Source organism: Cyprinodon tularosa, unplaced genomic scaffold, assembly GCF_016077235.1.
Source record: "Cyprinodon tularosa strain WSP-4 unplaced genomic scaffold, ASM1607723v1 ctg281, whole genome shotgun sequence".
NCBI lineage: Eukaryota > Metazoa > Chordata > Actinopteri > Cyprinodontiformes > Cyprinodontidae > Cyprinodon > Cyprinodon tularosa.
In genome coordinates, this window is record NW_024038987.1 from 606,039 (window position 1) to 620,100 (window position 14,062).

The 14,062-nt window shown below is 37.9% G+C and overlaps 1 protein-coding gene across 1 annotated transcript; it reads left to right on the top strand.

Moving 5' to 3' along the window:
• Nucleotides 1-202: 202 nt before the first annotated feature.
• Nucleotides 203-12,834, top strand: znf346 (zinc finger protein 346). The gene is made up of 7 exons (XM_038290472.1): nt 203-329; nt 2,461-2,564; nt 2,857-2,946; nt 4,876-5,023; nt 5,148-5,363; nt 10,010-10,109; nt 10,199-12,834. The coding sequence occupies exons 1-7, from the start codon at nt 209-211 to the stop codon at nt 10,458-10,460; spliced, it is 1,041 nt and encodes a 346-aa protein (XP_038146400.1). The 5' UTR covers nt 203-208; the 3' UTR covers nt 10,461-12,834.
• The last annotated feature ends 1,228 nt before the right edge of the window (nt 12,835-14,062 follow it).

The window sequence follows — 14,062 nt, forward strand, 5'->3', positions numbered from 1 at the left end:
GAAAAAATGCAAGTTGAAAAGGAATATTATAAGAAAAGGGGAAAAATGGCATCTTTTGGCATAAAAACAGGCAAATCTGGAAAACAATAACACTAGTATTTACTAATAAAATCCTGATATAATGCTGAAATAATGCATTTTTTCACACTAGCATGATGCAATCTTAAAGCAAACTAATACTATGCCCTTTAATACAGTTTTTTTCTCAATGCCTTCAGTGTATCCATGTGCGCATGCGCAGTTGAACGGTGATGCTGTGTGTGGAAAAAACATGGCGAAGGAAATGCAGACCAACAGTTTTCCTATCTTACCTTCAGGACCGGCGGAGGGTATGACATCTGCATCCTTTCGTTGCATACGTCTGATGGAGGATAACCGCTCCAGTGTATTTAGCGGCCGCTTCACACGTCGTAGAGATTGAAAGACGTTGGTGTTTTTAATCGGCGGCTTCCACGAAGCTAATGCTAACCTCGCTCCGCTAACGCATGCTAAGCTAAGTAGCGCTAACGTTTCTGCTCCAAGGTCGACCAGAGCAGGTCTGCATCCGTTGTTAGTTCGGACCTTTCCGTGAAAATAAATGAATGATGATGGATACAGGCAACGGTCACGTGTCGAGTTCCATTAAATAACTTGTTTGTTAGTAGAAGGTTGGTCATTTTACGCAGTTTGTCAGGACGTAACGGTGAAAATGCCACCCACTAGACAGACACCGCGATGGAGCGCATCCCAGCTAATCCTGCCGTTATGCGCTTTCTAAATTTAACTTGAATCAAGTTTTCACCCTTCTCATATTGATGTGCAAATGCACACTTCAAATTTTAATATACATTGCAAAAACTTATATTAATGATTGAAAATTATGATAGCAACATCTTCAAACCAGCTTGTAAAGATGCAAAACATATCAAACTGATTTAGGGTGGAAAATGAATATCATTTCAGTGGTTAAGAATCTCAAATCAATAGGATCGTTCTAAACAATAATAAAATTGTTTAATTTAAACGATTTAACATGCAATGCTGAGCAAACTATATCAGATGAGTAGCTTCCAATTCCAATGGTTATACTGAATAACAGATAGTTTATTTGAAATGGCCCATTTATCCAGCAAATTTGTTTGTTTTTAATGTAAAGCATTTATATTTTGACCATTGGAAACTTAATTCTGATAGCTTTGCAAAACACATATATTCCGCCTACAGTACATATATTTATGAATATATTTGATTGTCTAATTCTGATTAAAAAAAAAAAAAAAATTCTAGTTTTTAAAAAACTATAAAATATCTTGGAAAGCTAATCAAATTGCTGTTAGTTTTAATGTTACTAGTTTTAATTTGCCTTTTACATCTATGGTTTTTTGTGCAGGTATATAAAAACTGGTTTGAGTTTATTCTCCCTCTGGCTTTTTTCAAACCTCATCTGTTACCTTTGTGTTGCTCTTTTTCCTGTTTTATTTTCATTTGCTTCTAAAAAAAAACAAAAAACGAATTAGTTACACATACATTTACAGAAAACTGTCATACATAAGTTTATTTTACATTGTAATCCCCATTTCTTTTTAAATCTAGGAGAACAGTCGCATTTATATTGTTAATGTTTCTTTTTTTCATATGTTTGACCATACAACACTTTATAATGTAAGATAAATGGATACTATTGTATCCACTCTGACAAATGATTTTTCAGAGAACTATCACTAGTAAAATGTGGTTTTTGATGTAAATAAATATCCATCAGCAACAGGAAAACCTTAGTTATGTGATCAAGTTTTTTTTTTAACATTATTATCAATGAGTCAACTAGTCCAAACAAAACATTTATAAATGGAATACAACTGCCCTAGGGCTGATTATCCGATTATTTTAATAATTGTCAACTAATTTGTTAATAGATTTGAATTGTTCCCTTATATCCACACTGAATGCAGTGATTAAAGATGCCCCTGGATGGTTCATCATTAGGTCTCTAGCCTACCAGATAACGGGTTAAAAAAAGGGATTGCTCTATAAATTCAATTTAAAAATAGATTATTAATCCCAAAGGGAAATTAAATAACTTCCATCTTATCTGTTGTAAAGCATCTTGAAACAGACCAGGTTTTAGCTACATCACCTGTTGTTTTTTGTTTGATAAAACCTTAGAATGAGACACCAACGTAAATCAGTGGTATAAAATCGTGAGAGCTCACAGAGGAACCTTAAATCAGGCTTTGCTGAATTTGTTGACCTTCATCATCATCAGAAGCAGATATGTTTGTCATATTTTCAAAACTATAAAGCTGGTCACCTTAGCAAAATGATACATATGAGCTTTCCTGTGTGCTTCATGAAGAGAGGAAAGCATGAATTAGAACAATCGCTAACTATCCGGTATTTTAAAAATGTATTGTAAATGTGATGTATTGTAATATTTAATTTTCTCATTCTAAAATCTGTTTCTTTTTCTCCTCCCTGCAGTAGATAAAATGATCCAGGATCGAAGTGACCTATTTTCTGACTCGCAGTGCAAAGTCTGCAACGCTGTCCTGATTTCTCAGTCTCAGAAGTTGACTCATTATCAGGTTAGTGCACCAAAATCCCTGGTGCTGTTCGAGCATCAGGGGAGCCAATGTACATTTGAACATGCTGTAAACGTGTGACTGTATTCATCACATTTATGTCTCTTAAATAAAACCATTCTCACTTATTTTTAATGCAGGAAAAACCTCACCTAGATATTGCTTTGATCATAGAACTTGTATCTAAATATAATTATTGTATTTGTATTTCTCCCTTAAGTTTGGGAGAAAAAGAATCATGCAAAGAATTGTTATTTTAATGGTCTGGAATGTTTCTCCTTTTTTGTGCTTTCAGAGCAAGAAACATGCCAACAAAGTGCGCCGTTTCCTGTCCCTTGATAATGAGAACGGCAATGCTGTCAAGAAGCCCAAAACGTCTAACAATGTGAGTCAATAACTTCAATCATGTGTAATAAAGGACTCTCAGAAATGACACAGGCATGATATGGAGCAAAGCGAGGAGTCAGCTGTCCCTGTAGATCTGTGCTCAGGTGGCTCATTTAGTTTAAACCCATTTTGGATTCTTTGTAGCCAGGGCTGTACAGTGTGAGCATTTTACTTGCATTTGCTCCTAAAAATAAATTGGTGCGATTAGGGGGAAAATATAGATAGTATAGATTTCACCTCTTTAATTCGCATTTTGCTCCCAAATAGGTCAGGCTTGATTTAAATAATATATCAGTTCATATTTTATTAAAACATAAGGCTAGAAATATCTGAAAATACTTAAGGAACTGGTGTTGAGACGTCAGTTTAGCTTTTTCCGATTGCTGGCAGCGACATCTAATGCGGCACAATAATGTGCACATATTTACCTCCTTATATGCACATAAACATGAGAGAAGTGCTGTGAAAACGTGAATGGGGCACCATTCTGACTTCAATCAGCTCACAGAGGCAGGTTATGTTAAAACCTTTAGAACTACAATTGAAATATGCCTGCATCTATTTAATGAGTGTAACGGCAGCAGAAATGGTGTCTTGAAACACATTGACCTCCTCATTAGCACATAAACATTACAGAAGTGCTGTGAAAACTAGAACCCTGCGCAAGACTGCCATCAGCTTCCTGGGGAAGGTGAGCAAAATGCTTCCAACTCGGCAACTTTGTCGCTTTATTTAGCGACTTTTCAGGCTTTTTTTCCTTTCAAATAACGAATAGCGACAAAATCTAGTGACCATTTGTATCTTGTTGGAGTCTTTGGTGGCAACACGTGCACCGATAGCTCTTAGTTTAGCATCTTCAGCGAGTAGTGAGCGAGCCAGCCCCTCCCTCCTCTAAAACACTGTAGCCCCTTTCTGCAGTGGGAGCATAGCGGCTCTCCTCTGTTTCTCCATCAATCATGAGCCACACACTAGAGATGTCCCGATCCAGGTTTTTGCACTTCCAATCCGATACCGATATTGTTTTTGGACTTCCGATCCGATACCGATACTGGCCGATACCAGCCTATCCGAGCATGTATTTAAGTTTAAGTTAAAGTATTTAGCCTTAGTTGTAAGACTCATGTTGAAAAGGGTTTTAGTACTCTTGATAACATCTAGCCAGCTAAATTAGGTGAGATTGAATAAAACACCATGCTTGGTAACAACAAACTTACCTGTTTATTAAGAGATAAACACAAACTGGACACAATTATGAAAAGCAATCTGAAATTGCACAGTGAACAGTAAAACCGTAAACAGTTAAAGGTGCAAGTATTACTGTAAGTTTTAATAAAAATGCAAAACAGGGGAACACTGGCGCAAAATACTGCTTTAAGGTGATGCTGCAGTTGCGATATAATGATGATTAAATCAGCTGAGATAAATCCAGCTACTGTAGGTTCTGTTGGGTTTGTGTCTACTGCAGCAACTTGGTCCAAAACAGAACTAGATGGGTGACACTTTTAATATAATAGCTGAAATTTATTGCATTGTAACAGTGCTGTTTAGTTTAAAAAGTGGGTCCACCGATATATGTGTTATTGTGAAGCCCCAATTAAAATGAACAAAACTTGGATGACCTAGAACTACATCTGGGATGTTAAGTCATTTGAAACTATTCCTTGCTGGGACCAGTTAATGGTTTTTATTTTTCAGCCCGACCTAATGATCCCAAAATTATTATTATTATTATTTAACCTTTTCTAAGAGTTAGGAAGAAATGCAGTTTCTTTAATGGATTGTAAATCCACCTGCAGACGACTGAACTTTTCTCCCGTTGATGTAAAGTGAACGTCTGTATCCTCATTCTGTCTGTTTGGTTTGTTCATCTTTTAAAGAACCTGTTAAATAAATAATCACTGTGCTTGTTGTGTGTCTTTGTCTGCAGGATTGTAACAACGGAGACACAGACAGGACGAAGGCGTGTCACCTGTGTAACATGACCTTCACCTCTCCTGTTATGGCCGAGTCACATTATCAGGGCAAATTTCATGCGAAGAGGCTGAAAATGAAAGCCGTTGAATCACAGACTCCAGGTTTATTCTTTATTTTTTTATCATTTAAAGCCTTTCCCTTTTTTGTGTTCCCTGTTTGCTAAATGTTTTATTTTCCCGCTTTATAAATATCCTCCTCTTTCTCGCCATATTGCAATTTTTTCAGACGCCTCTCAGACAGGACAGCCGGCAGAGAAACCCGCTGACAATTCAGCTGCTGTCCCTGAATCTGACATCAACAACCCAGATCGCTTCTGCTCCACCTGCAAGGCCTCCTTCAACAACCCGCTCATGGCCCAGCAGCACTACGCGGGCAAGAAGCATAAAAAACACATGACCAGGCTAAAGCTGATAGAGACATACGGACCCTCCACTGCACCAGGTCAGAACTAGGATCCAAGTTTAAAGTAAAAATAGAAAAGCACATACTTATTGCGTGTACAAAATTGAATACATCACAAGTAAAAAAATTTGCAGCATTTTGTTGTTTATAGCATAAAATAATTCACAAAGATAGCAGATGTTGCTAAAATCCTCATTCGGTCACGTGACCAACTGAGGCGCTGTATCAGGAAGAAGTCATTTTACATAGCGAGTCAATATTTATTCACCTTTGTGATTGAGTTTTTATCCTTTAACGAGGACAAATATGAAGCAATCAGCTTTAGTGGTTTTATTAACGCTCGCTGGTTTAATCACTGCTTCTAAATATTGTCTGATCTTATGCAGAGATGGTGGAAGTTCTATATCTTTCAGAACGTTGTCTATGCTTTAGTTTAGGGGTGGGACGCGATTAAATTTTTTAATCGCGATTAATCGCATGGCTGTGAAATTAATTAATCGAATTAATCGCATTTTAATCGCATACTTGGAAACTGCAGGAAGTAACTTTTTCCACATGGATTTTGAATGACAACACATAAGCTTAATAGACAAAATATTGTTTATTTTTTTTAAAGAAATATCAACAGGCCAGTGCAAATTTTAAAGTTCAACATATTTAGGAACGCTAAACTCAGAAATTCAGGTAGCTCTATAGGTATAGGTAGAGCTTAATACTGCTTTTTAAACGCAAAAATGCAATACTCAAGTACATTCAGAACAAAAAGCCTCTGAGGCTTTAACACAATTCGTGGATTTATCAACAGTTCAACTGTTTACAAAAAATAAGTCAGAAATTAAATGAAATTCAGTCCAACTCTTTATAACATTGGCCATTCAGATAGTTCAGTTCAACATAAAGTGACAGTGAATGACCTCCAATTTTTCCCATTTGAAACACAACTGGCCAACTGGCCTCAGGATACACATTAACTGATTACTTCCTCTCTTTCAGCCAGTTGCTGAGACATACTAGCCTGTTCACATTTTCAGAGCTCAGGGCTGCCCTCTTCTTTTGAACTATGTTACCTGCCAGGGAGAATAATCTTTCGCAGGGTACCGAAGTGGCAGGGCTGCCTAGATACTTGCGGGCCAGGACAGAGAGCTGTGGATGGGCTCTCTCATGAGTGGACCACCACTGCAGTGGGCAGTCTCTCACTGATGGTAGGCTCTGCCTTGTAGCGGGCCAAGGCTCCTTTGGGCCCATCTTCATCCTCTGATTCAGAGTCGGAATTATACAGCAGGAGGCTCCTCTTCCTTGCTGGCTCCTCTGTGCGTTCCGGTGTGGCTCTGCCTGGTTGTTGTTGCACCAGTGCCTCAATGCTGGTCCACACCTCTCCTCGCTCTCCTCTTGGTAGACACTTTAGGTCCTTAAGATCAGAATAAGAATCAGAATCAGGTTTGTGGTCACATTAATCAGAGATTTACAGAGTACAAGCTGGATGAAATTCATTAGTATACATGGTTTCCATCATCCAGAATCTCCTCTACTGGTTGTGCCTATGGTCAAGTCTAAACTGTCCATATTAGAACTGCTCCAACAGCATCTTGTTTTAAAAAGAAATTAAAAATAGCATTATTCTCATCTGCCTTTGGTAATAGTTGGTTAATTATCTTCAATCCATAAAACAACATGAATTATTTTTTTCTGTTTTCATTTTTTTTTTACTCTTTAGCACACTGAATGACAATTATGTATGATAATGTGCTATACAAGTCATGTTGATGTTGTTATTCCATAAGAGAGGGGAGGGGAGGGGGCCGAGGAAATAAAAGAGTCATAAGCAATAAAAGAGAAAAATAAAGAAGACCATTACACACCTTAAAGCGAGGGTCGAGTGCTGTAGCCACTTGTAGAAATCTGTGATTTAGGGCATCCTCACGCTGAGACAGCCCCTTATCTTCTACCACAGCAATGGGTCTGCAGTCGAGAGCCGCCCAGTAAGCCAGCGCGTTGGTCATTTTCTCGGCCTTGGTCTTGCTTACCCTGCCCTTGAAGCCAGTCAGCTGGTGTAGTGTGGGTTGTTTCTTCTTCCTCCCAGTCGGGCTAGCTTCCACGCTAGTATCTGCCAAGCTAGCTGCTACATGCTTTGCTTCAGGTGATATTTGAGGCTTGATACGCTGCGGTGATGGGCGAATTCCTTGTTGCATAATTTACATATGACCGCGCTCTTATCGACTCTTCCCTCCTGTATTTTAAAACAAAATTTCCCCTGCAAAGGACCAACTAAAATGTTTTCATCTGCTTCGTCTAATTCTTCCATGGTTGTCTCTCCTTCTAGTTAAAAGCAACTTTCTTCTCTGTTCTTCTTCTTCAGTTTCTGTCCGACGGTATTCTGGCCATAGTTCTAATGCTGCCCCCACAGGTGAAATAATTACTTGGGTGAAATCCCAAACGACTTCCAGGAGACTTTGGTGTACGATTAAAATGCGTTAATTTTTTTAACGCGTTAATATTTGTATGATTAATTAATCGAAATTAACGCGTTAATGTCCCAGCCTTAGTTTAAACCAGTCCTTTTTTTTGAAGAGGGGATCGCAGGATTCGGGTTGGTTCTGTGGTTACTGGGTTGGGTTCGGTTGGCAGCGTGCTGCTGCAGCCGGGTGTGAAGGCTGGCAGTCAGTGTTGCAGTCCTGTGTGCGGTGCTGGCGGTTCTGGATAGCAGGCTTTGTTGCGCTGCTGTGTCTGGAAAGAGAAGGCGGTCACTGGTTAATCAGCGAGCGGTCCAAGCGCTGGATCCTTTCTGCTGTCCAGGTGGGAAACATTGCCCTTTGGATGTGATTTTTACCTGGTTTGGCTCATGGCTCCGGGTCAGTAAGGTTCGAGCTTTGGGTCTCTGCCTGCAGTAACTGACTGTTATCCATCTCTGTTCTTATTCTGGAGCCCGGACTATAATGATAGTGAAATCCGTCAGGAGCTGCGGCTATGCTAAACTATGCAACTAGCTAGGGTTCGTTGTTTTATGAAATAAAATATATTCCATAGAAAAATAAACAATGCTTTGAATCAACTTTATTGGCACTCTATTAAAACTAAACAACAGAGAAAATAAGCCATTGCAACTTTGGTATATTGAATCCAACTGATGCTGTGAGAGCCGGATTGATGATAAAAGATTCTGCCTTGATGTGATCCAAACATATTTTGTTGTATTGACTTGGATGTCACAGATTGGTTGATTTTTGGCTAATCTTTTTACTTTCCGGATCAAAATTTTATGTAAAACTTCGGATAATTAAAAATTCCTCATCCCGATCCAAAGCTATTTCTACATTAGACCATTATGATGCGTGAAGTAGTTGTTCGTGGCACCCGCTCGAGGATGTTTGACTACACTCACGTCACAGCTGTGTTTCTTTGCGTGACAGCTCTTAACTCTAGGATTGCTAGAGGCACCCGGCATACTGTAAAAATCTCTCAATTTTTATTACTTGGAGCATTTTTTTTTGTGCGATTTAGACCAACCACATAGAGAAAAGAAAGGATAATCTACCATCACACACATAGACACACTTCTTTCTATTTCAACCTTAACCCTAAATATTGGGATCATACAGATTCACTCGATCAGTATTCAACCCTTTAGCTTTTTCTACAGTGTTCCCTCACAGTATTAACACCAGTGGCAGACTGGCTGCATAATACAGGCTTCATTTGCATATTTATGTAACCATTTTAACTAAAAATAGTAAAGGTTTATTCTTGCTGCAGATCGGTGTTTGTAGTAAAAGGTGACAACAAATAGCATTAGCTTTCCTTAAAAACAGTGTTTCTTTGATGCAGCATAAACATGGATTGTTATCGTAATTCTTAGGAATTATAGGAAACTAACACCATACATTTATGATAAAGGCAAACCATGAAATAGAAGTAGAGTTGGAATTTTTACTTGTGCTAATTTCTTCCCTCTGTTAAATGAGATACAAATATTAATATCTTGAAATATATGGTTATATTAATTTATCTGTAATAGTTTTCAAATTGCTGTCACTGATGTCCTGAAATTAGCTGATATTCATTAATTATACTTTGTTTTTGTTTTTTTAAGTAAATGTTTGACAAAGCCAATTATTTTACTACTGAAGATAGAAAGTGCTTCTTTTTTCCCCCACAGCAGGGTCAAGTAGTGCTAAAAACACACATACAGAAGACGCAAAACTTATATGTGAAACAAAATGATATGCAACATCAATATAGCAAAGGGCGCCTCAGACAGGAACAATTATTAAGCAGTTAATTGAAAGAAATGCATATTTTTGTTGAAAAGAGGAAATATTTTGGTTAAAAATGAATAAAAAATGTCACGTTTGTCATTGGCACAATGGATGGTATAAATGATTTCAAAGTCTATGTTGCCTCTATGAGAGAAGGTTCCTGCTTCAGTCTTTAGCAGAACAGTGAGAGAGATATCCTCTTTACATCCATGCCTTGTTTGTTTATCCGATTGTCTGAAAGGTAGACGTCCATCTGTTCCTCCATCTGTCCATCTTTTCCCCAACTTTCTATCTCATAATCTGTTCATCGAACCATGTTCGTCTGACAGCACTTTGTGTTTTTGTATTACTTAGAATAAACTTTTAAAGAGCACTGTAACTATAAATGGGTTTCCCCTAGAAGCACTAACTTCCCTCCTTGTCTGCACGTAGCTTCAACGCTAAATGGTTATCCGTGCACCATCTGCAACATAGTGCTCAACTCTGTCGAACAATATCAGTCTCATATCAGCGGGGCCCGACACAAGACCCAGTAAGTACAAACATGGCGGTTGATGTGATATAATAATCCAAACGACCATTTATTTATTTATTTGTGTTCATTTTTACTTTGTGTTTAAGAATGAAGAAAACTGGTCAGAAGCCTGGAGAGGACCAACCCTCAGCTATGGAATCACAAGGCGGCAGTAACCAGTATGCTGAGGTTGATGACCAATGCACTCGTGGGGATGATGAATACCCACCTGGAGACGATCATTATGAACCTCCAGGGGAGCAGTATGCGGCTGAGGAAGACGGTTATGATGGAGGGGATCGCCAGTTTGGCAATCATCAGTACACTCCAGAGTTCTCTGCTTTTTCGGAGCAGTTCCAGTATACCTGAGGCTGGACTGGGATTGAACTGGAGACAGATTCTGTCCACACAGCCCCCCTTTAACTCATTAACAGAGCATCAGCCCTCCCGCTCCTCACTCTCTCTCTCTCATAAAACTCCTGTTTGACTCTCAGTAGTGTTTGCAGTTGTGTAAACCTCAGTTTGGATTGTGACGCACCCCATCGTACGATCTGTACCTCGTTTTATCTTTCGTTTTGCATTTAATGAAATAAAAGTCTTGAGTCTTTAAAATATTGACATTAAGCCTTGCAGCGTGTGAAGAGAGGATTCAGCTGTGATCCAGATGCACGTGTCCAGCTTTGCTGCTGTTACGCATCCACACTATGAAAAGACTTAAGGTAGTTTAAACAGTTTTATTTATTTTTGTTTTAGGAACATGTTAAAGATGTCAATGTGGTTCACATGGTCTTCACACAACAACCAGACAAGACGAGAACAGATGGCAAAGCATGGGAGAGCTTAGCAACACTTAGCTGGTAGTGAGTGAAACATGTGACTGGGATATTCCTCAAACATCATTATAAGAAAAGAGGAGAAAGCAGCACCTGATTTAAACGGGTTCCTCAGATTTTAACAAGTGGGTGTTTATTGCTTGGAATTGAGCAGTCAATATCTTACCATCAGTAGATATTCAGGCTGATGACCAGCGAAAAACAAAACAGAGTTTTTCCTTTTTTGAGGGTTATTTTAAACCCTGACTCTCATTGTAAAGGATGTTGAAACAACTATAAACTAGGTGGGAAGTTTACCTGTTTGTAAAGATTTACCTATGAAGCACAGATGTTTTTAACATTAGTGTTTGTTATGAGAAGTGAGCAGTTTTCCAGACACAATTGTTCTTTCCATATTTTTTAATGTCTGTTATGGATACACAGAGTGTAAAGGCCCTGGAATAGATCCTACCAAACGATACCTTATGGTTGAATGGAAATCCCTCTTAACTAGCGCCTAGCTGTTCAGCTCTTCTGTTTCATCAGTGCTGGGAAACTGATATACTACAAATATTGACTACTGATAGCCTCCCAGCATTACTGTGCTTTAAATGATCTGAGCTATACTTTTTAAAGAATGGACTACTCTACATAAGTTTCAGAACCTCGTTATGCAGCTAAATGTAAATTAAGCTTGAAATCCCAGATGTGAAAATGCCGAATCAAACTCTGCCGGATCCGAGACACGCTAAGAGTAAGCTCTGAATTATGACCTCAGATACACCAGCAAACAGGCTCAGTTACCACGGTCCTGCTCCACACGTCTTTTTGCAGCTTGACTGCTTACCTCACAGCCTAAATGCTAACCAGTTACTTATTAAGGGTCCGTAAAATTGGTACCATTGTGAATCGTTATTTGAAAAACTTAATTAAAGCAAGAAAAAAAGGTATTTGAACACCCTGCTATTTTGCAAGTTCTCCCACTTCTGTCATCGTAGGTGCAAGTCCACTGTGAGAAACATAATCAAAAAAGATTTCCAGAAATCACAATGTATTTTTTTGTTACTATTTGTTAGAATATATCCAACCAGCTTTAAAACTACACATCAGTCCTCCTGTAGTTGTCTATTTATACTGAATGTATTGAAAATACTCCCCAGTCCTGCTCTGCCTCCTGAGATATTGCTCAAAGAACTGCAGCTGAATTTCTTCTACTTTAACCGTTTACATTAGATCTAGTTTACTTCAGTTTTTTATTTAAAACATGTTGGTCCAGTAATTCATCAGGTAATACAGGCTCGCTTAGCTAGATTTGATTTAATTTTTGTGCCCTGGTTTCAACCTGGTGCTTCTGTTTGCTGTTCTTAATAGTTAAAGGTCGTACTGTAAAATGTCCTAATAAACATTTTTCCCAATTAAGCCTCTTTAAGAAACATTAAAACCTAAGCTGTTCATTGATTAGATTGTGTAATCCCTTTTTTTTAAGAAGATTTTTTTTGTGTGTGACAGAAGTTATCTGTATTTGATGAGACTGGCTCATTAAAAGCTTGTTGCATGAAAACTGAGTTTTTCTCATCCTAATTTTGAAGGATTTATTACTTTCTCCCCGAGACGCTTACCAGGGTCCTAACTGCTGAGGATTTACACTATTGCCACCATAAGAAATGATGTCAAAGTGAACGGTGATGTCAAAACTGAACTTTTTGTCAGGTTTTTTTAAGACGGTCTACGAAATATTTTAGAATTGAGTGGTTTTTGTCTAATTTTTTTTTATTAGTGGTTTCAGAGGGCTCATGCGTATTGTTCAGACCATGTATGAAAGATAAACGGCATTTCTGTTTTCATCCTATGTTTTTTGTGATTTAGAGATACTGTACGTATGTTATGTATTAAAAGATTGTACAAAGGCCGTGCATAAAGAAATGTTTTACGCCGAGTCTTTTCTTTTTGTCTTGGAAAGAAAAGAAGTGAATATGATGAAGTCTAAGCATATTTTCCAGTGTGATGATGCTCATAAATAAAACCAGGTACAGTAAACAATCAGCCCTGCTCATAAGTTTACTGACACACCATCTGCAGATATCTTATATTGCGCTGTTACTTAAAAACTATTCAACTATCCTATTTTAGGGCAAGAACTTGATAGGTTATATGTGGCACATCATATCAGTACAGTAATCCATAGAAAAGGAAAACAAACTATTAAGAGCATAGAAATGGACATACTTTTTTTATAATCATTTTTGCTTAAAATATTTTTTGATTGGTTTGTAATCTAATTTTCTAGGGCACTGAATTTAGGGTTTTATTTAACTCGCCTGCAATCATTAACTTCAAGCTTATAAATTTCTAACTTTAATGAATTATAGTAGCTTTCACTGTAAAAGATTGGCAAAAAATAATGCGCGTTTAAACAATTCTTTGGTTGGATGGTTGGACCTCTGGGCCTCTTTGATGTAAACAGCCTGAACATGCTTTCACATCCCTTAGCAAAAAGTAGTATACTTGAAGTAAATTCTATTAAGAATACTTAAGTATAAGTTTAGAAAGTATACCAAACAATGTACTTTTAGTGTACTTTAAGTATTATTAAAGTAATACTTCTTCGAACTAAATTGGGACATTTTTAAGTTTACTTAAAATTACTTTAAGTTTACTCTAAGTGTACTGCCTGATTTTAAGTATGAAATTAGTGCACTTTTAGTATACTTGAATAAACTACTTTTTGCTAAGGGTTCCCCTGAATATTATGCAACCAATTCAGTAATCTCCAGATAAGAGTTCCCAATGCCAGCTATTTTCCACTTAGGATGCCTGCAAAAAAGGTGATAATTAAAAAACATATTTTAAACGGTTAACTTAGCGGCAGTTTACAACACGTCATCTTAACACAGTTTACAGAGACAGATGATTTAAAAGTTTCTATCAAGGCAAACCAGCTGATTGCATGGAGTCTTTGACTTGCAAAACATGCTCGTCCTGAATGAGCTTGAGGTGAACAATTTTGCTTTACTTTGTTGTTGACTCTTCAGCGATCCCTCTCACCAGCCTTGAATGCATTAACAGTGGAGACGAGAAACACTTTTATCAGCAGAACCAGGCTCGCTGTGAGCGGCCCTCTACCGAGGCCGACTGAGGTTCAAGGAGATTGAAGCAGAT

Coding starts and splice junctions, on each gene's coding strand:
- znf346 (XM_038290472.1), top strand. CDS start 209: ATGCCTTCAGTGTATCCATGTGCGCATGCGCAGTTGAACGGTGATGCT. Junction 5,024..5,147: donor CGTTGAATCACAGACTCCAG/GTTTATTCTTTA, acceptor CAATTTTTTCAG/ACGCCTCTCAGACAGGACAG. Junction 10,110..10,198: donor GGGGCCCGACACAAGACCCA/GTAAGTACAAAC, acceptor TTTGTGTTTAAG/AATGAAGAAAACTGGTCAGA.